At 43.0% G+C, this 22,423-nt stretch overlaps 1 protein-coding gene across 2 annotated transcripts in view; it reads left to right on the top strand.

Annotated features, from left to right (window-relative positions):
* ADAMTS17 (ADAM metallopeptidase with thrombospondin type 1 motif 17) overlaps positions 1 to 22,423 on the top strand; it is a 167,701-nt gene that overhangs the window by 56,743 nt on the left and 88,535 nt on the right. For both annotated transcript variants that reach the window (XM_057409745.1, XM_057409744.1), the window contains exon 8: positions 7,983 to 8,088. In XM_057409745.1, coding sequence (XP_057265728.1) covers positions 7,983 to 8,088 — 106 coding nt within the window. The remainder of the gene's footprint in view (positions 1 to 7,982; positions 8,089 to 22,423) is intronic.

Here is a 22,423-nt window from a genome sequence, read left to right as displayed (position 1 = left end):
CTGCAGTTTACATCCACTTAACAAAGTGAAGCCAAGAGAAGGCATTCAAATCCAAATGCCTTTGAGCCCCAGGCAGAGGTGACTTTCAAGGGCCGGAATCCAAATCCTGATTTACAGTTTGGTTTCACAGTTGCTGGTGGTGTTTTCTTTGAGTTCACAGTCACATGTTCCCGTATTCTTTCAAAAGCATCAGATCTCTCCTGACTGGTGCTGGATCTGATTCCTTTTTTGGTGTAAGATACTCTTGAGCAACCTTTTCCCCTATGCCTCTCTTTCTTCCCACTGATCCATTGCTTGTTCCTATGCCACTTCCAACAGCTGTTCTTTCCTTAGACTAAGTGCCATTTTTCCCACACTAAGGCATAGGTCTCCCTGCCTGAATTCTTCCATGCACAGTTCTTACCTTTCCTCAAGTGAACCCATGGTGCCAGAGACATATGACCCAGGGCTGTAGATCCATTTCTCTCCAGCAATATGTACACACAGAAGTTCCCAGAGAGCTCATCTTCCCTTCTGATCTTATCTCTTGCCCTCCTTGACCCCTGCATCCCACAGAAGTGACTCCCTGCTGCTTATGAGATCAAAGTCCTGGTTTTTGAAGGCTTCTGGATAACTCATATTATCTCCATTTGCTACGTTTCTGTCCAAATCTCTTCTCATTCCCTATTACCTTCCCACCTTTCTCCTTTGTTCACTAAATTTGAATTATGCCAGACTTCTGTATGCTTCCCAGCACTATGTATTGACTCATCCAGTCCATCAGTCCCTGCCCAACTGGAGTCCTCCTCTCATATCCACCTACTTCTTCCCCTGTTTTTCCTCTTAATTGGAGTCCAGCTGTTCCAATATATCTTACTTTGAGTAATTAAGCCTATGTATTTCCATGTGTGTGCATGAGCACTGTGGAATGATGTCTTTAAACAGATGGTGTATTAGCTGCCAGAGTTTGGGAATCTACATTTGGGAATGGTGGTTTGATTTGGACTAAATATCCCAACTTCATCTTTAGCTAGAGAAGTAGGAATGCAGAAAGGAGCTGGTTTTTTGCCTGTTTGAGATCTGCATTCAGCAGCAGCCGGAGCTCCTGTCGCTGGGGAGTGTGCAGGAGAAGCTCTTTGGAATGTGGCTGTTAGCATATCAAAGTAAAGTAAACATGTAGCTGATACCCTGCTTCCTCTGCTCCAGTTAATTAAGCCACTCCTCATGTCACATTAGATGGAGAGGATTTATTAATGTGCTGTCATCTAGGGAAGCAGTGGTTTGCTGAAAGGGAGGAGCCATGTTAATGGCATAAAGGATGTCATGCTGAACAAAGAGCAGATGTCAAATAAACAGGGTATTTCTTTTTATCTTCTTCTTTGCTGAGGTCTTAGATCCCAGTGCTTTATCATAAAAGCTTAGAAAATCAGGGCCAGAAAGTACTTCAGGTGGTCTTTTAATGCATTCCCTTGCTCCAAGGCAAGATCAATGATACCCGTGTCACTCCAGATGGATATCTCCTTGATGAGGCTATCCAGTATGCTTGTTTCCAGCTTGCTTTCATTACTGTGAACGCTGTGCCCCTCCTCAGGTATGGTCAGTGTGGTGAATGCTCATGCTCGTGATCACAGATCCTTGGTGAATGAAATTGGAATGTCATTTTCAAAGATGCCCATGTCAAACCTCTGAGGGTTTCTGAAGGTTGTCTGGTCTTTGCTGGCACAACACAGTGCTAACAGCCTGTCTGATGTGTCTTTATATGCCTTGGTTAAAGCCTCTTCTAGGTCAAAAAGGTGTTAGAAAATCTGTCTGCTCTCTTCAAGTCAATGCATTTGGTATCTGAAGCGACCTTTTACTAGCTTGGGTGACAATTATCCGTTGAGACATGAGAGGTCTTGATCTCTTAGGCTTTTCAACTGTCTGGGCAGCCGCCTGTACACTGGGAAAGGCTCTGCTTAAATGAGAGAATTAACGCAGTGTGAATCCAATGCAAGTAGCATTAGAATAAGGCTCTTGACATTGTGGGGAATGTCTGTGTGTGGGCAAGTTAGTAAAGGAGCAGATAAATGATTCATCCATTAAACTTAGAAAACCACAGGAGGGTTCCCAGGGAACATAAAAGCCCCACAGAATGAATGAAAGCTAAAGCTGAGAGTTGGCTGTGCTGGGGAGGGGATTCCACATGTTCTATTAATTGCTGTCCTGCAGGGTAATTAAACAAAGAGAAAAAGAAGATAGCAAAAGTGCTCCCTTAAGGTCTAATGATTTGCGGAATCTTGTGTTCTTTACAGGTTTGCAGACATGAAGAGGTCTAGCCTCACAAAATCAGAAAGGTACACAAAGTAAGGCAGCTTGCATGGACAAACCCTGGGTAGGTGTCAGCTAATCTGTCTGAAAATGGGGGCAACACATTCCTGCACAGAATGCAGTGTGGGCTGCAAGAGTCAGCTGATTTCTACTGAGCTTCGGTGGTGCCATGGCCAAGATCTGGGTGTTATCTGCCATGAATCACAGTCATTGCACACAGAGTGAGGCACATGGTTGAATCTGGCTCTCACAGTGAGAGCCTTGCTCTTGTGAAATGTTATCCAGGGCCAGTTGCTGGACTCTTGGGCACCACAGCAAGTTTTCAGTACCAAGTATCTTAAAGTATTCCCAGCAGTCACAAAAGTATCCCCTATGAAAGGTATTGTGTGGTTCCTTCCTTTGTGATACTGGGACCTTGTGTTCTGAGGAGTGTTACATTATCAGCTCTAGAAACATCACAGTATTGTGAATACCAGGGAGAGATTTTTATTTGTTAGGCTTTGGGGATATGTGTAATGAAAATCAAGAGGCTCAGAAAGCACTCTTTGTGTTTCAGCTATTTATTTTTCTTGCTGGGCTTTTGGGATTCTGACAGCAGTTGTGTATACTGGAAGTGGCAGTGCTTGTGGACTTACAAGGAGGAAGAGATTTTATGGGGCACTACGGGACAGCAGTCAGTCCCGCAGGGGAGGAGTCCAGCCACAGAGCTCACCGAGTTCTGGGAAAGCATGCTGCATCTCTGCAGGCCCTGCTGTTTGGAGGCAAGGAACAGAGTTTTGTAGAGGTTATGTTGAAATCTGGGATAAGGTAAATTCCCCAAAGTCAGAAGGGGATGGTGATGACGGGTGCTTTTGCAACAAGTTGGCTGGGTACAGGAAGTCAGGTGGCTGCTTGTGTGATCTCACCAGTTATTTGAATGTTCCTAGCTTGCTTGGCTGTAAAGTTGGTGTAGCACTTGCTAGTTTCTCAGTGAAAACAAATATGTGCTGTAAAGTTGGAGGAGTTGAACCTCAGGTTCCCTTAGCTAGAGGTTTCTTGGGATTCCAAGGAATACAGATCATCTTCTGCCTGCAGAAATGGCATGGGTTTAGCAATGCTTAAAGTAATCAGTACTTCCGCTCCTTTTTTCCACCAGGTAAAATTAGGGGAGCAGCACACCTGCCTGGATGGTATTCCAGCTTAAATTCTATAAACTCCTTTTGAGGACTTTGACTTCAGCTTTTCCCCTGTGAGCTAGTGCCTACCCAGTCCTGCACAGAGAGTTGTATTTGGACCAGTCCTCTGCTGCTTTGTTTCCTTGATACGGTTTCAACCACCTCCCACCCTGCAGGGGATTTAAGCCCTCAGCAGGGAGTGGATGTGCTGCCACTCAACAAGGACAAGTGAATTGTGGACTGATTATTTCCCTGGACTCATTTTTGTCTCTTGCATGGCATGAAGAGAATGAGAGAGGTTAATATTCTCTGCATTTTGATTAAGTACAGACAGAGGAAAAACACTGTCCCTGTTGTCAGTGTAGAATTCTTGGGTACATAGAGATTGAGCTTATTTCATATTTCACATTCCCTTCAATGGTAAAGGCTTACTTATGGGGAGGCCTATTTGACACAGGCTGTGGCTGACTTCTTGCAGTGCCTGGGATCCTGTTCCATCAGTGGGTCTGTGGCATCAGAAGCTCTTCCTATACAAATACATGAGTTCAAAATACTGTGACTTGCACTGGGTACAACACTTGGCCTGGTTGTTAACGTATCTTCATACCTGCCTGTAGCTGTGTCTCGTGCACTGAATGCTCGTACTGTAATTCCTGCACTTGTTGATTCAGAATGAATGTATTGTTTCCAGCGTGGTTTTCAATAAATACGGCAACAACGAAAATTATTGCTAAGGAAAACTGTTTCCATATGCAAATATTAAACTCGAATGGAAACCATGATGTTACTGCAAGATTAACAGAAATTGGCATCTAGATGACTATCCAGCATTAAGCCAAATTAATCTGTGCTACTAAAATTGCATGTCTGGCTTTGAATTACCACCTTCTCATAAAATGAAGGAACAGCTCACCCTGTTAGCTTCTTCTGGATGACCCCTGAAAACCAAACTTGGAACTGGAGGCTCAGTAGGACGGTGATGGTAACAACCTCAGCCTCTCCATGCTAAACATGCTGGAGAGGGCCCTTCCATGAATGGTGTTCTTTTTATCTGGATCCTGCTGACTTCTTGGGACCTCTGTTTATTCAGCTGTAGAACAGGGATTGTGTTATTATCTACCTTGGAGGCAGTTTAGTGGGTATTTTTCTTAATGTTATTTTTTCTTTAAAAAATTGGAACCTTTTATATGTAAGCTTTCTAGAAAGGAAAAGTATTTTTCCTCTTTACAGATCATAAGCACTGAAAGATTCCCTTGGTGACTGACTTGATGTGTAAATACAGGCAGGGCATCTCTGTCAAACATATCATTGCCATCAAACGGAAAGACAGAGCATGAATCACTTCTAGGGTTTCCTGATTTCACTTATGTAGGATGTTAAGAGAGGCTACAAGAGTGTAATTGATGGCAATGTGTGAGCTGCACAAATTGAAAATCGTGGGAGGATGAGAAAAACATCAGCTCAACACCAAACTAGTAATGGTGGGGAATGGGAGGTTTGCTCTGTGCATGTGGATATGCAGTGAGTCTCCATCTGTGCCAAGCAGACTTCAGGACTTCAAGTCTGGCTCCCTTCCCAACAGCGAATACATTGAGAAGAGGAAAGCTAGCCAAGTTTTAATCAAGTAAAAGTTCTGTATCCAGAGGTGGTTGGCAAAAGAAGAGATTAAAGTATTAGGAGTGCAATGAAAACAAGACATTAGAGAGTTGAAAGCTGGAGTACCTGGACAAACCACTTGCTGAGTGAATATTCCACAGCCATCAGAAGGAAGCCCTGGGTGTTTTGAATAGGATAAAATGTAAACCCACGCACCAGAATTTGTCTTTTTCCAGCTTTGGCTATCATTATGGCAAGTATGTAATATCCTAATGCCTAACTGAGCTGGTAGGATGAATGTAATCATTCCCCTTAGAGATATTGCTGTGGAGGGCTCATTAGCTGAGGCCAGCAGCTGCGAACTGTTTATGTATGACAACTTTTTGGATAAATGGGAGTTTCCACAGTTGCCTGTGTGCTGAGGTTTGCTGTGGAAGTGCAGAGAGCTCTGTGTTCAAGCACAGAAGTTATGGGCTGTAATTACACGATTTCTCAAGAGAAAAAGGAAAAAACCCTCATCCTTGGTCATAGTAAAAATAGTAAATAGCTTTCTTGTCCCTCTGCCGTTGATGCTCCTGCTTCATCTTCTTTGATATTAAAAGTCTATTTGTGGGAATTGCTGGCAGCAAGTAGTGTATCTGGAAAGATAAGGACTTGTTTTACCCTAAAGAAAGCCCCTGTCTGTGTAATTGCTTGAGCAAAGGAGCGTGGGGTGTTTGAAAATCAAACAATCCAAAAAGCCCAGTTCAGCTTTCTTCCCTATTTTTCATGTTCACACACCTGTCCCCCAGACAGGGCCAGAAGCAAAATTACCAAATGAGAGAAGTTCCTCTTGCATTATTCCCAGCCTGGTAGACCCACGGCATGCCAGGATTTTCCCAAACGTGTCTGAATTCATGACGATTCTATTCCAGTTCTGCAGACTTGAAAGGCTCAGATAAAAATCTGGAATTTTAAGACGCAAACAGCAGTTTCCATTCATCCCCACAACAAAATAAATCATATTAATGCAGCTACCCAGGCACTGAACTACAGTCACTGCCAGTTAAAGGTGTATCTGCATATAAAGTATATGAATCATTGTATTGGGTTACAAAAAGTTGCATTTATCTTAATGGTTCAGATAGTTTTACTAAAGAACTGCATTATGTTTGCAGATCAAGAGCACATTTGCTGTTTATGCTCTAATGAAAAAAGTAACGGTAAAATTATTGGTCCAAAAGAAAATTATAGTCTTAAAGAAATAGTTTAATAGAAAATATATATATATATTTCAAACCCATTTTTGAGGTGAGCTTTTTGAGGCTTAAACTGTTCTAACCATTGTTATAACTGGCTGACTGCTCCAGAATGACTCTGATTAATAAGCACTCAGCAGTGCATGAGCTGGACTTCTTCAGGAGCTCATTTCATGCACTGCAAGGCTTTGTGCTCTCTGCTCTTTAGGATTCTGAGTTTCCCTGCCCAGGCCATTTCTGTTCCTCTATTGTCTGATTCCCTGGGCCCCACAGGAGTCTTTAATAATTGTAATAATAAACAAATTTTAGATGTCTACATTTTTAAATTGGTCACTGCAAATATTATAATGGCCACACAGGATCCACACTAAGCGTTGAAAATAACTGATAAATATAAGGTGACTCTGTGTGAGCCACAGTCACTTCTTTTTCAGCCACTGATGGTTGTACGAAATCTCAATCATTCGTTTCCCACCTTTGAAAAATGAGGCTTTTGGCACAGAGCAGTGTTATTGCCAGAGAGTTTCACTGGGGATTAGAACCACTGAAGACAGACTTCAGAAGAATCACTATTTGAAGTCATGTATTTGAAATTTTAATTGATATTTAACCTCTTTTAGTATCTTGGCAGAACTCTAGACTTTTGCTACACCCCATCTCCCAGTCATGGGAATTTTGCTCCCTCCTATCTGCAGGTGACAGCAAACATCAACTTGGCCTCACTTTATGAAAGTTATCAGAAGGATGAACTCGACGTTAGGGTACTGTGTGCTGTCTGGAAATCTCGTTTTGTAGGCACCCTTGAAGTGTAGGAGAGGTGCTCGAGTAGCCATGGAGGGCTTATACAAATAGAGCCATCCTCAATCTCTGTCTTTTAACCTTTGTGCATGACTCCCAAAGGCTTAACTGTGGTTTCTAGGTGGCAGATGAAACAAAATTGCATCAGGAAATAGTCCTGTGCATGGCCTGTGATGCTGTCACAACATTTCCAAGTACAACTGCAATTTGTTGTCTGGATGCAGGAAGGGCATATGAGGACTATTGCTTTTCCATAGCTGAAGTTTCATGCCATGACTTCTGGATTCCTTTTTCACTTCAGCCTACAACCATTTGTGGTGCCCACACAAACAGGCCTAGACAGTATTGTGCAGTTGTCCAAGGGATCAAATCCGAAATTCCACTAAGTCATAGGAGACTCCTGCCACCTCCATTGGCTCTGTGACTCACCACCAGGAGTTTGCCAGCTTTTCCAGCTCTGCCACTCTTGCTTTCTCCAAGTAGGAAAATAAAGGGAAATGTAAGATCCTTCAGAAAGTCTCTGCTTTTTGTTGTTACCTCTCCTCAACTTCATTCTGAAAATCAGAATTCCTCCATTTAAATGCTTGTTGATGCTACTTCACTCCATCTTCTAACACTGTAGTATGTGGTGTGAATAAATAGATGAATATTTTATTCAGTGAAATATATTTTTGAGACAGCGAAATCTGTTTCCTCTTGTATTTCACTTGTTTCCTATCTGACAAAATCCTAGACTGATTTTTCAATAGGATGATGAAAAGACACTCGAAGGATTTTGTGTGTAAACTGCTCTAATATGTTTTATATTGGTTGTAGTTTTTATCGTTTTGGTACAGTTACTGCTGAATGTGTGAGCGAATGAGCTGTTTCACTGATTCTGATGGGAACATTCTCTGTGTTTGTGTTGCAGGAATTGCCTACCTGGGAGGTGTCTGCAGTGCCAAGAGAAAGTGTGTTCTTGCTGAAGACAACGGTCTCAACCTGGCATTTACAATTGCGCATGAACTTGGGCACAAGTAAGAACTTGTCCTCCTATTTCTTTCTTTGCTTATGCCACTGTAACATACTTCTTTTTAAGGCCTTGCAAGTGAAATTATGAGTGCGGCATGTTTGTTATTTCATGAATCTTGCAGATTGCTAAATAACTAAATTTTTAGGAGTCTTATGCAAATATTCATTTCAACATACATAAATCTTTCTATTTGATCTTCCCCTGTTTTCCATTCTATGTTTTGATTTTGAGCACAAAAAGGCTTCATTCTCTTGAATGATTGATGGTAGCTAGAGACAAATCCTGCTTTCGTTTACACTGTAGAATAGGTCCACAAAAACAGCATCAACATCTTTGAACTTGCTAAATTTCCTCTGAAGTTCAGATGTCCATGTCAAGTGTTTTAATAGTTAAATACTTCGGTAATGGTTTCAGCTTTGCATGTGAAGTAATCTACTGTGGATGAAATTGTAAGCCTCAGTATTTTGGAAATTCCCTTAAGCAGTATTTTTTGATCAACAGAAAGAAATCATAAAACTAACACACTTTGAACGCCGACTTTGAAGCAGCAAAGAGCGTGACAGTTCCTAGCCAGGCAGAGATATGCAGAATAAGATGACTGGTTACTTTCTGCAGGTGACTTTGACAATTTCTTAAAGCTGTAAATATCCCCTGCATAGAAGAAAACAAAACTGACTTGAAGAGTCATACGCATCATCATCTTAGTGCAGTTAATGGGTTAATTCAGTGGTCAGCATCCACATGAACTGCTTTCCAGGCTAAGTGTAATGTGCAGTTATTCATACTACTTATGAGCTTTTTTCCCTTTTCATTGACATCAGTCTGGTTGCACTGTGTCACAGTTGGACTATGGAAAATGTAGAATTAGACCAGGAACAAATTTATACCGGGGCAAGGGCTCTACCTATGGGATTTTCTAGTACTCCTTCCTTTAGTCTCTCTGGATGGAAGGTGGGAAATCCCACCATTGTTCCTTTAGTACGAAGTTGTGCTTAAGTTTTGGCTGCACCCTTTTGGATTCCTACACTTTATGTGTCTGTTGTATCTTCCTTTCCTACAGTAACAAGTACTTGACAGCGAAGTCAGGGCTAATGTATTGTGTTCAGATTCTGGCCAGTCTCATTCCATAACAAATAATTATTTCATGGCAGTGTGTTTCAAAGTTACACAGAGGATATTTAGGTTACTACCAAAAATGACAAGACAAAACTGAATCTCCTGTTTACCCTTCAGTGACACCAAAGGCATCTGAGCCAAACCAAGGGTGGTTTCAGTAGAAATGAAGGACATTTGGTTTTGGTTTTATTTAAATTGCATGCCAAGATGTTAAACTGAGCCTAAACTTAATAACAAATTAACCTGTGGGTAATGTTAAGGGAAATTCAGCACTCATCTTTGGATGGGCAAACAGCAAGAGGGGAAAAATACTTGAGCTGCAGAAAATGCAGCTGTGTAAAAGAGAGAGCCTGGCCTGCCATGGTGTTTGCCAAGTTTCTCAGCAGAGTTGTCAAGTTGCCTTCTAATACTGTCTTGCAAGAAATCCACGGCATAAATAAGGGGATGTAATGCTCTTGGATACAGCTCTCCATCTGTGCAGAAAATAGCAAACTCCATTTTCTTAGCGCAGTTTTGGTGGTAAGACCATCATGTCCTTTCTCTGCTGGTTTCTTTCTTTGCCTCCATCTTGGAAAACTATTTCACAAGGTGAGATGTCTAAAGGAGGTGACAGAGGGTGGCTTGAGTTCAGTACCCTGGAGAATTTAGACAGTGAACGTGCTATTGTGCAGAGAATCTTCTGCTTCAGGAAAGGCATAGATCCCACTGTGGGGAGAGTTGGAGTGCTTACATGAAGATTGCAGGTGAAGGAGGGCAAATGACAAAGGAGACTGCGTTTTCCAACAGAGCTGCCTCATGAGCAGAAATGGGAGAAAAAATACCACCTCTCACTCAGCACCCAACCTGAGCATCGGAATCATCCCTCTATACTGTCATTCCCCAGTGGTCTAGTTACTATAGTTCAACATCTGGACAGTATACTGGTGCCCTTCTGGCCTTGAAGTCAACAGGAGTCTTTTCATTTACCTTTCCAGGTGTCAGCCCACTCCTTATTCTTCTGGTTTTGAAGCACAACAGGGTGCTCTGAGCACTCCTATTTCAGCCTGTCTTGTGCCAGTGAAAGGATTGTTTTCAGACTTCACCTACAAAACTGGTATTTTTTTAAGTGAAATGTAAGGAAAACCCATTGCAGAGACAAAGATGAAGTTGACATGAGCTGCAGGCTTAAAAATGAAACTCAAGGAAAACTAAGCACAAGTTTTTTAATTAAAAAGGAAAAAGCCTAACCAAAACTTACGTCTATATTGGCAAAATTATCCATTTTGGAGACCCATAATTGTGAGCATTATTGAAGGCTGATTTCCTGCAGAAAAGCTGAGATTTATTACTTCTTGCCCTAAGACTAACAAATGTCTGTGGAGATCACAAGCCCATCTTGGCATCCACAGATAGTTTGTGATGTAGGCTTTGGAAAAAGTGAATGGATTATGAATTGGTGTGTCAGATTCCTAATCTGCCACGAATGTCATTTGGACTCGCTGCAGGAAACACTATTGCGGACAGCTGCACTGTGAAAACATGGAGACATCATGAAATAAGCCCATTAGGGTGGTCCTTATAGCTCCTATGAAAGTTCATCTTTAGGTTTAACCTATAGAGTTGTAGCTTGATGATGGGGTGAATGATATCACTTTTATCTTTTGTATTTGTATCTTCAAATCTGGAGTGATAATTTTGGTCCATGGACACAAAGGGAGCATCCAGTTGTATTTAGATGCCACTTTTCCCACAGGGAGTCCAAGAGAAGGATTTTGCTGTTACAGAAAGGTAACAGGCAGGATAGAGGATACTTAATATGTGATGAGGCTGCAAATCATAAACTCCTTACCGTACAAGACAGGACCCTCAGCAAACCTTGTTCCTTCATTCAGCATGGTCAGTAGTGGATGTCTTTTAAATGCACTTTAATGTAACCACAGTTAATTGGTTTATATCTAGGGGCTACTGGTGCAGTACTGTGTTCTGACATACACAAAAGGGAAGACACAGAGATCACAGTGGTCCCTGAAGTCTTAAAATGTGTAAATCCGAGGTCTTCGTATTATAAACAGCTTAACATGCTGACCTCCTTCTAACTTTATCTTTCCTCAGACTAGCAGGGCAACTCCATCACTAAGAGCTGAAAATGCCTTACTGTTGGCAGTGGGGTCTTGAATGGTGCATCCCTCTTCGTCTATGAACTGCACCAGTGTAAAGTTGGACTGAGATTTATACCCTAAAGACCACCCTGAACAACTGTGACTTTGAGAAAAACAGCGCCATTTCCCCCTCCCTGGCTTCTCTTTTTGCCTACAGCAGTGACATTGTTACCATTTTCAAGTCATTCTCCAAAGAAAAAGGCACATAAGTGTTTTAAACAAAACCTGGGATTCAGCCTTATATCCGTTACCCCCTAAATGAAGCGGGTGAGCTGCAGCCAGTGAGTGGTTTTTCAGGACAACAATGCTAGCTTTGTTGCCATTCCTGTTTCTTTCAACAGCCTCAGCTTTCCTGTTGTGGGATGGGGGGACAGGCTTGGGTGAGGAGGGGAAGATTCCCATTCATGAGCTAGCGGAACCTGGCGCTGCCTGGATGGTGAGAGAATAGCTGGAGGTGGTATGGCTGGAAGCCACCCCGTGTCAGATGCCCTGAAGAAAGTGAATCAAATTCAACTGACAATAAGCAAGATGCAGTCTGCTGCCAACAGTCGTGAAACCGCATGGCCTCAAACTTGAAGCTGAAACAGATGAGGACAAAAACGAGTCCAAAGGTTAAAAGCCTATAGTGCACAAACCAAATAGCTCTGGAGTTGGAATCAGACAAGAGAAGGGTTTAGAACCAGCAGGTTTCTGTCCAGTGTAATCATTTGCTTTAGATGTTAAATCTTGATAGATGTAGCTTGGCTAAAATTACTTTAGAGTACATAAATAATTGATGCATAATTAAGTATGGCCCTTGTGGTGTGTTGCAGGTAAGAGAAAAGCACTTTCTGGATGTTCCCTTTGTGGCCTGATACTTATGCTAATAGACTTCTGAATAAACTTACCTCCCTGAACCTATCTAGTGCAGCACCCAGCAGCGAGATTGTCATGCAAACAGTTGTGAGGCAGAATGTAAAAATATTGAAGGCTGTCTTAAGCAGATCCAAAAGGTGCAGGATGAGTCCTGTGACAACATACACTGGCACAGCCAGGCCAGGGTAGTGCGGGCACACAAGGTTAATTCCTAAGAACTGAACCAAAGTCGCCTTTTTCCTCACCCTGCAGCTTACAGGGATCTGCTCAAATAATGCATTTTAAAAACTCAAAGTTTCGTGTGGAAGCTGAGGACCACCAGAGTAAATGGACACGGACCTTTGCTACAAACTCTCTCATTACAGTCTCTGGGATTATAACACTGAGGTGCAGGATGTGGGAACTGAGAAACTGTTTTCAAAGAAAAACCCCAACAACTCTCCATACCTCTTTTAGAGCAGCTCACCACAGTTCAGCCTTGAACACACAGCTCTACTGCTGTATGCAGCTGAGTGTAGTTTCTGTCCTGACTGACTTTAAACATTAACCCTATTTTTCCAAAAGGGATCCCATCTGAGCTTCCTTTCTGTTCCGTGTTGCTCTTTTCACCATCTGCATTCTAATGATGGCAAACACAAGGCTTTCACCATAGCATTTGTAAGGAGCTGTTTTCAGAAGCATGGGCAAAGCAACCAGTGGGATCCCCGAGTGTGATGGCGCTGACAGCAGGATCAGTCACAGAAAAGAAGGCAGACCTTGCAACTTGCTGTTTGAGGTGGAGCAGAGGCACGAGTGAGCCCCACATTTATCAGGCAGGTTCTGCCTGACCTGAATTTCTGTGGAATGTTTTTCTTCATTGCTCTTGCAAAAAGTACAGCAATTAATTGGCAGGAAACAGTCTGTCCCCAGATCACTTCTTACCTCCCAAAAGGCATTAAAACCAACATTACTAAAGCTGCAGAATCAAACATGTAGAAGCACTGAAGTCTCAGTTTCAGGGTTATCTGGACAACTTCAAGTTTAACTCCAGTCTCTCTGTCCTGCAAATGAGGCTAAACTTCCATGCACAGGGTAGTATTTCAGCATGTAGTTAAAGACTCCAGTTTAACACATGCCCACAGGCATCTTATTCACTCCAGTGCATTAAAGTTTACTAGAGAGAAACCTTGCAAAGAGGTGCCCATCTTGTGGGCCTGTAGGGTAGTAGCCATTGATGTGGTGGCTCGGGGATGCAGCCTGTGGCTGACAGGATCTTCCTTATGACTGGATAAGCCTTTCCAATCACACTGCTGGCAGTTTGGATATTGATTCTGCCTTGTGGTCCCTCTGTGCCTTTGTAAAACCCTGTGTGGGTGTTTTGACCATGCTGTAAAAGACAATGTGCTGGAACTCACATGTCTGCATTTGTAGGGCGCTGAAAATCAAGGTCAGTTGGATCCAAGGGTGACTGGAGCCAGAGGCAATCCCATGCAAGCTTTACCCTAGCAAGCTCAGGTGCTAGCACTGTGTTGCTGCACCAAGACTCCCTGAGTAGCTGGGTAGTTTGATTCAGGTTACTACCCCAGCTATGTTCTACTCCTGCCAGCACTGTCCATGTTAAATCTCGCAGGAGTACGTCGCTGTGCCAGTGTATTGCAGTCTCAGGATTACTGGGAGGGACTGGCTGCCATGAAGACATACCCTGGGGCTGGCCAAAGCTGCTGGCAACACTCTGTACCCCACCCTGGAGCTGCTAATTTTATTTTCTGCCATTTGTGTTGTAAATCTGTGGTGGAATGTCTCTCTCTGTTCCCAGGCTCCCTTCTCTTGCTCCCCTCCTCCCAGGTTTCATTCTTCTTCCGCAGATAATTGCAAGCACATTTTCACAGCCCTTTTCTGTACAACTCCAAAAAGACATAATGCAACACTGCCTGTTTCATCATACATGCTTGTGCATCAGAATGGGATGATCTAGTCAAAGCAATTATTAAACAACATGTTCTGGTTTTGAGAGAGGACTAGGTATAACCTAAGATTTCAGCACATGCTTCTTCCACCCTTGCTAACACACTGAAGGGTCTGTTTTAGACCAAAAAGAATTATTATGTACCTAAGTAGCTTGATTTTATTAGCTTGATAATAGCTTTCTGAAAGCTGTGTCCTAAATTACTCAAAGGGAAACAGAGATCAGAGACAGATACAGAGCTAAACATACGTTGCCTAAAAAAATTGGTGTAACCTCTTGTGATCATGGATGGTCTGACCTGAGGAAGATGGAGCACCACTAAGCAGAAGGTGTGTTTTCCCAACATAACCCAGTCCATGATACCTGGGTAAGTTAATTTGAATCCAGAAGTAGAATATTCCTGTTGTTTTAACCTTATCTGGGCAAGTTCATTTTGCAATGACACATAGTGAAAAATTGCATAAAGAAAATCACTCGGAGAAAAAGAAGATCAGGAAGGAGAAACTGAATGGTTTGAGTAGTGTCATGTGCCAGACTCTGGATGATAGGCCTGGTTTGGGTTGGGTTTTTTTAGTTTGATGTAAAACTGCAAGATATTTACAGGTGCTGAACCTCCTAATCCTGTCATGGTGGTGGGGAACATTCCTTCTATCATGTGTATCTTTTCCCACCCTTGTGTCTTCCACGTTTGATAGCTTATTTACTGTATTGGGATATAACCACATTGGAACTGGGCATGGGAATGTCCACCTCCTGCTGCCTTCTGGACTCTTATGACAAACATTAGTGTGGTTCTGGGCAAGGGTTTCTATGGTTTGACTCTGGCTTTGTGAAGGATGTCTGTGTAATCCCTAGTGAGGCAACATTCTCTTGCAATCCTTCTAAAGTCTTTGTTTTTGAGCATCTTGTACAGCTTTACTTAACAAAATAAAACTGCACCAAACAGGCAAGCGACAGTCGTTTAGGAACTCCCAGACAGCACAATTTTCATTTCATCAATAGCTTTGTGGCTTTGCCAGCTGTGTCTTTCTTTCTGAAGGCTTATTCTGCTGAGTAAGCCAAGGCCATGTTAAATAGCTGGGCTGTAATGATTTGGCAGATCTTGCATGTGCTTCCTGCTACAGGCGTTCTGGTTTCATACTTCACTGGCTTTGCTGGCAACAGCCTTGTGCAACCAATGACCCAAAACATAGGGACAGTACAAGTCCCCATTGTGCAACCTCTGCAGTACACACCAACACAGGAAATATTAGGTTTGCAAGTGTCATTTACCAAATAATCATTTGTTTTTATACGAGAGCAGCAATCTCACTGCAATATTTACTTTTCTGCTAGCAGTTGGGTTCCAATAGCCTGTAACCCATGCTGTGTGCCTGGCCTGCTGAGTTCAACAGGTTCCAGGTGAAAATGACTGCAGAGCTGAGGAAAGTGATAAATCCCAGACTGCCACTTGGAAAAGCCTTTGGTAATAACCCAGCAGCAGCAATGCCAATGGAAATGCTGTTACCTCTGAAAATGTGTTTCTCTTTACCGTTATGTCCATGGAAGGCCGCACTGCAGTGGGACAAGGTTAGCTGCCTCTTAGCCAAGAGTTGTGTTGGGGTGTAAAATTCAGCAAAAAGAGTTTACTAGGCAAACAAAAGAAACAGCCTTCTTTGTTTTCACTGATCCCTGCATCAGATGCTGGGCCTCTTTCCATTGCTGGATCCAACCCAGCAGGGAGTTTTGTCATCTGTGTCTGTGTTTGAACCCCAGTTTCCAAAAAAGAGAAGAATAATCCATGGTTTTCTCAGTTTTCTGCTTTTGTTCTTTAGGTAAAACAAATCAAAGTGAAAGAAATCTGATCATAATGGTTTGTTCTCACTTGCTTGAAAAGTTTCCTTCCTGTTGGGCTCTAATGAGCTTTGGGGTTGAGCCTTAAAAATAAGAGTTTTTTACTATACCTTCTTTCTCTGCTCCAAAGCCACTGAGACACTCACTTTGTCCATCAGATCTTATCCACAAATGGGACAGTTTGACCTTTCAAGAATTTCTTATGTCCACCCTCTGGTAGGTGCCTTCCTATGTGTTCCACCTGCTGCCCACTGGGCTCCCTTCCTGCTGTTCACCAGCATCACTCCAGAGGCAGCTAATGAAGGGGCAGGTTTCTGATCTGGCATTGAAAATATTGATTTTAAAACTAGACAGCATAAAGTGGTGCTCCCTAGAAATGGGTTTGCTTTTTAGTTTAGGGAGTCTTTATACTTAGGAAAAGTATCTTTCCTTCAAAGGAAAAGCACAGCTCCCTTCTGCTCTTTCCCCATCAGTTCATCTGACACCTTTTCAATACTGATCCAGACATCCTGAGGCTTCTCTCCATTCGAGGAAAAATAACAACTTACTTGTTTAGCAAAATGTATTTGTGTTGTCTTCTTATACCTTAAGTGCTACAATGCATATCTGCAGCTGTTCCTGAAATTTGGATGGTGTTTGCTGAAATAGCTTTATACCAGGTTTGCCAAATGCATCATTGCAGCAGCACCTCTGATACAATGAACAGAATCATGAGGAAAACTCCTATGTGGTCTCCAGGAAGCTGTCCTTAGTTAAACAACATGTGCTGCACCTCTTATCAGATGAAGACCCTCTAAAGAGTAAGATAATCGACTTTTTTGTTTCTTTGTAATTTGTCTTCACATGAACATGATCCAACCAAAGTTACCCAAAGGAAGAATATCTCTTTTCAAGTTGCTTTTTACTTCCTTTATGTGGCATTCTTGGCCAGTTTGAAAGCGAACTTGGCTTCATTAGCCTTGAGGTCTGTAGGCAACCAGGCACACCCACTACCCAAAACATTCCCATTCAGTACTGGTCTGAACATATCATTTCAAAATTGCTTTGATACCAAGCCATAATTTGCAATGTGCCTTGTTGATATCAAGTCTCTCCCTGCTGATCAAATGAGTGAGACTAAGTGAGATAACATGCTGAGCTTTTAAAACCATTTATGAACAGCCAAGGCCAGATGGTTCTGGGATTATGAATTATTTTCCCAGCTGCACCATTATGAAAAATCCCAAGAGTTTGGGGATCTGGTATATGGGAGGAGCATTACCGGAAACAACATTACCATCAGGATGGGGAGCACTCCTGAGTGATGGAAGTGACTGAAAATGCCATGTTAGAGCAAATGCCTTCAGCTGAACTTCTCAGGCTGATCCATTGCGAGATTATAATTGCAACTAATAGATTTGAATCATGCATTTCCTGTGCAGCCTTTTTCCTAGACAGGTTTGTTACTGTCCTCTACAGTCACCTGCCACCTTGGTGAATCAGTGTAAGAGGGTAACACAGTGTGGATTTCTTCTTGCACTGAACCTGCAAGCCCACAGTGCTTGGCAACATAGACCAAGAAAAGAAGCTGAAAAAAATTTCTTTCTGTGAAAAGGGCTTTTGGTGCTCTGGGAACCATAAAACATGTATCCACTGGCTTGTCTGGGGACTTCAGAAGGCGTGATGCTGGTAGAATTTATATATATTACACTTACTTCACACCTATTTGTCTTTTGATGTTGGCCATCTCCTCGTTCCCACCTCCAGGAATGGAGAATTCATCTCCCCATGTGGGGAAGGCAGCCAGCATTCCTGACTCCTACAGTGCATTCCCAGGCTGCCCTGCTTCCCACAGCACTCAGCAGTGGGTGGCTTCCTGCTGGGGTAGAGTGGGGGACATTTGTGGTTACTTGGGTTGCACGTAGTTGGCAAATATGCTCAGTGTCTCCTTTCTCCTGTGTTTCCTTTAAGGGTGTCTTGTGTTGCACCTCTTCATTCAGGTTTGATCTGCTGTCATTAATGTACTTGACTGGAGACTTCACTGGATTTGCAAGAGCTTTAGCAAAGTGCACTGTGGATTGCGTGCAAGAGCATCCCTTTAGGTTGCTAACAGTGAGTGACAGACCCGTCAGCCCTTCTTACTGAGCTTTTGTCTCTCTTCCCTGGTGGGTGGGAAATCCCACCCAGCTATCCCAGGGGTTTGTCTTTTTTTCCACCCTGCAATTTATATTCCTTTCTCATCTTCTGAGGAAATGCATGTCACATTTTCTGAGGTCTCATTCTCACCCACTTCAGGCAGTGCTGAAAGCAAACAGCTTGTTACCCTTCAGCATGTTACTTCTGCGATGCACCAGGGTGCTTTTTTGCATACAAGGAGCTACAGATGGAGAACAGCAGCCTCTGCTCACCAGAAAGATGAGCAGTCTTTCTCTGTCCATCACTGTTTCATTCCTAGTCACTGTCCTCCTCCTGCAACACTTTCATGTTTTCTGAAGCCAAACTAAAGCAAGAGAGGGAGAGAGCGTTTTTCATGTCCAAGAAGAGGATTAAACGTTGGAGGTCAAGGAAACAGCTCAACGCATACATTTTCATAGGGATGTTACCTTTGGTCCTTAAATGACTTTATTCTTGCTTTAGGGTCACAGCTCAGCTGTGATCGCAAGTAGCCAGTGTTTCTTCATTGATAGCCTGAGAGAAACAATTCCCAGTATATAGCTGCTTACACATGGTTTACAATGAGTGGTTTGTGATGCATCTCTGCACACTGTGTGCTGTTAAGGCCCATAGGGCCCAAAAAAGAAAGGCTGGAAGGCTGGAATGGGAGTCACCACGACTCTGATCAACACAAAGGACAGTGAAATTATCCTAAGTGTGCTGAGCTTCTGCACCTGTTGGGTTGGCCTTGGACTAACTTCAATCAAACCATACTGCCCATGACAGGGGGCTTGGAACTAGATGATCTTTAAGGTCCCTTGCAACCCAAACCATTCTGTGGTTCTATGACTGTTCTTGATGTCAGTGGGGTTTGGCCAGCTCAGTCACAGTTCCCTAGGACCACATGGGCAGAAAAGCTTTTAGATGAAATATTAGAGCGAGTAAAAGACCCACTGCCTATTCCTGCCATGTCAGCTTCTCACGTGTTTCTCTCTGTCCCCTGCAGCACAAGCTCGTACTTGCTGCCTTCCAGATCCCATGGCAAAAGAACTAATTCTTTTTAAATGAAGACCATATCATAAAAGGCTGGATCTGTCATGCAGCTGAATAAACCACAGCTTTCCACACTGTTATTCAACATATGCGTTCGTGTGTTCTCACTCGCTGTTGTTGACTTCTTGTCTGTTTGATGAGTAGATAACCATATAAAATATCTGGTTACTTCATTATTGGAGAGTGACATAAACTTGGTTGTGAAAACAAGAGTCCAGTAGTCATGGCTCCCTTTAAATATTGTCTCTCCCGATTAAAAACCCAAAACCAATAGCTCAGCAGCCATCCTGAATGCCCCTCTTCTAGATAACATGATGTACGCGATGACCACTGGTCATTTCCCCCTCTTAATCACAGCTTCCCAAAGAACCTTCTGACAGCTTCTGTAATAGTAAAGTTGTACTTAAGTGACTGTGTTTACGTGTTTGAGAAGCACAAGGTGAAAAAGCCTGTTTTCCATTAAGCCAGCAGGCTTAGTGACAGTTGGTTTTGTAAGAAGGTTATACAAGCTGTTTTGTTGCCTCGTCCTCAGCTCAGCATTTCCCCAGCATTTGTTAGTTTGCCCGCCATCCAAGCCACACTTGGCCTCCCTCCTGACCCCTTTGGCTGTCTGTGCCTTTCTTTGCTTGCTTTGCATCACCTTCCGAGGTCACTCTTAAACTTACCATCCTCACTTTGCACTGCAGCTCCTATATAATTCCAGCAACCCCATTTCACTTCTGCCTCTGTTGTGCCTTTATTCCCAACTGGTTGGAAACCTCATAACTTCCAAGATATCAGCATTTTCTATTGAAATGTTAAACATGTTGAACCAGTTCAGAAGTAGGCACCTTTCCAGTGATGCAGCTTCAATTTCAAACGTTAATAAAAATTCCTGACATTGAACTCACTTTGGGACTGGCCGCCTCACAGCCTGGATTATGTGCTATACTCTCTCCCACTTCTAACGTGCTGGTTCAAATCCAGCCCAAGTAGTAGCTGCTGAGAACTGTTGACGTACATTCTCTGCGCAGTGACCTATATTGATTTGAATTTAATGGCTGTGTTTAATGTCCTCAGCTGTTAGCCATGCACCCTCTATAACCTCCTTCCATACCAGCATCCTCCTTTGTGGGTGAGATTGGGTGGACTCTATAGTCAGGGCTCCCTTCTCAACCATTCATTGATACCTGATAGGAAGTGGGAAGGGAGAGGAATTTTGTCCTTCAGTTGTATCCTTCATATAGAGGAACAGATAGCATTTGTGCCCACAGCATGTCTAAATAGCAGCCTTTCCATGGGGCACTGTCATCCTGCCCACACTGAAATGCCAAAGCAGATAAATTACAGCTCCCCTTCTCCCTTCCCTCTCACAATATGTGAAGATGTTGTCCAGTCTGCCCTCTCTTTGCATTATTTTGCATTATTTTGCATTATTTTGGTGGGGTTTAGAGAGAAATCTTGTCCACGCCAGGGGGCTTAAAGCTAGATGATCTTAAGTTCCTTTCCAACCCTAACCATTCTGTGGTTCTATGCTCTTAGTCCTGGCTTTGCAGGCATCCTCTGGGTGAACCATGGCAAGCTGGGTCACCTGAAATGACTTCTGTCATATGCTCTTTCGGGAAGGTCAGTAGTGACCTACCCAGCTGTGACGTGCAGTTCACTGCTGCCTTGCAGAAACAGAGCCTTTTAGAGAACATCTGCAGGAAAACACAGGTACAGAAAGTGTGCTTTCCAGCAAAGAGCAGCCAAGAATGTGAAAACCTCAGTGGCCCCACTGAACTTTTCACTTTGAGCAAGAGATACCACTGCCTTCTGTTCCCCTTTGTATTTAGGACACTGCTGTAGCAGGCCCTTTGCTCAATTCTTTGAGCCCATGTTGGTCTGCAGGGCAAGTGGCCCCAAAAAGCTCCTCCTTTTTAAAGTCTGGCTTTCACAGGCAGACTATAGAGAAGGTCCCATTAACAGCCAGCTAAAGTGCTTATTTGAAGCAGAGAGACTGTAGAAGTTCATGGTATTTCCACTTTTGTGTGTGTTTTTCAAGCTTGCCTTATAATTCTCTCTCGTTACCATCTTTCTGCCTTTATCTGAAGAAAAGCTCTTCTGCTGAAAGTATTTTCTATCAAACTTGCTCTTGCCCCAACTTCACAATACTTGGGGTAAATGATAATAATCTTGGGGATTTCTCTAGTGGTTTGTTACAGCCACGGAGCTGCAGCTGTTGAAAACATTCAAAGCATCTCCTAAACCAGTTTCCCCCAGCTCTTTGGTGTTATCCTTTGACTGGGATTTGGGGCTTTTAATAGGAAACCTATTGAGAGTCATCGTGGTTCTGATGAATATTTGTATACATGACCTTAAGAACTCGGAGGTGCAGCATGCAGTGCATCCACGGAGGTAGGAGGCTTTCCACAGGCTTTGGTGAGCTTTGGCTCAGGCTTTGAAAGAATAACAGGAAACATTGGAAAATGCACCAAGGGTAAACAGAGCAGCTTGGTTACATTAACTGTCTAGAGGAGAAGCTCCACTAATGACTGAAGCGAACAAAGCAAGTGCATTTATTTAGCATTGCTGTGGGAGAGCAAATGGCTGTTAATTGCATTAAGCTAGAAGGGTTATACAAGAAATTGGCCAGCTCAGGCCCAGAGTGTAATTCTGGCATCCTGACCCAGTTCTGATTGCTGCATGGCCTCTGACAGAGACTAGTGTCCTGGAAAAAAAGCACAGACTTCAGAGAGGCCAGAGCTTCGAGAGCCTGCATGCTAGTTTTGATTCATAGCAATGCTACTTGAAAGCATCATTTTACAGAAAGCAGCATCAAAGAGATTTGTTGTTGCTGCCTCCCTCTGACTCCTGATAAAATTTGCCTTGCTGTGGTTGTGTTAACGGTCAGAACTCAAACTGGTCAGTCGGCTTGTTTCTGGACTCACATATGATGAGCAACAATTAATCAATAAACATACTATAGGACTCCTTCGGTGATGCCTTAGTCTTTGACTGATAACCAATGCATTATTTATACTAGGAAAGAAGCTGGAGTGTGAAACTTGGGTCCCATTGTTCTTACTCTGAATAAACATGGAGTGAAAGGAGTTGAAGTACTGACAGTCTACACTGTTCTTGCTTGCCTTTGTGGAATCTCATTGTCTTCAGAAAGAGTATGTGATGAACTGAAGGCTGAAATTTACCCCGGGGAGCTAGTGACTGTGCCCATCTGTACTGGCTCTGCTGGCTTTGCAGTGTGAAGGATAACATGCAGCATGTGTTTGTTGTGTCTGCGAAAAGGG

The sequence above is a fragment of the Pezoporus wallicus genome, unplaced genomic scaffold, assembly GCF_028554395.1.
Source record: "Pezoporus wallicus isolate ANWC-B61680 ecotype Strahan unplaced genomic scaffold, APGP_CSIRO_Pwel_v1 contig_13643, whole genome shotgun sequence".
Taxonomy (NCBI): Eukaryota; Metazoa; Chordata; class Aves; order Psittaciformes; family Psittacidae; genus Pezoporus; species Pezoporus wallicus.
The sequence above is the reverse complement of the archived record's forward strand: the minus strand, read 5'-3'. Positions and strand labels throughout refer to the sequence as shown.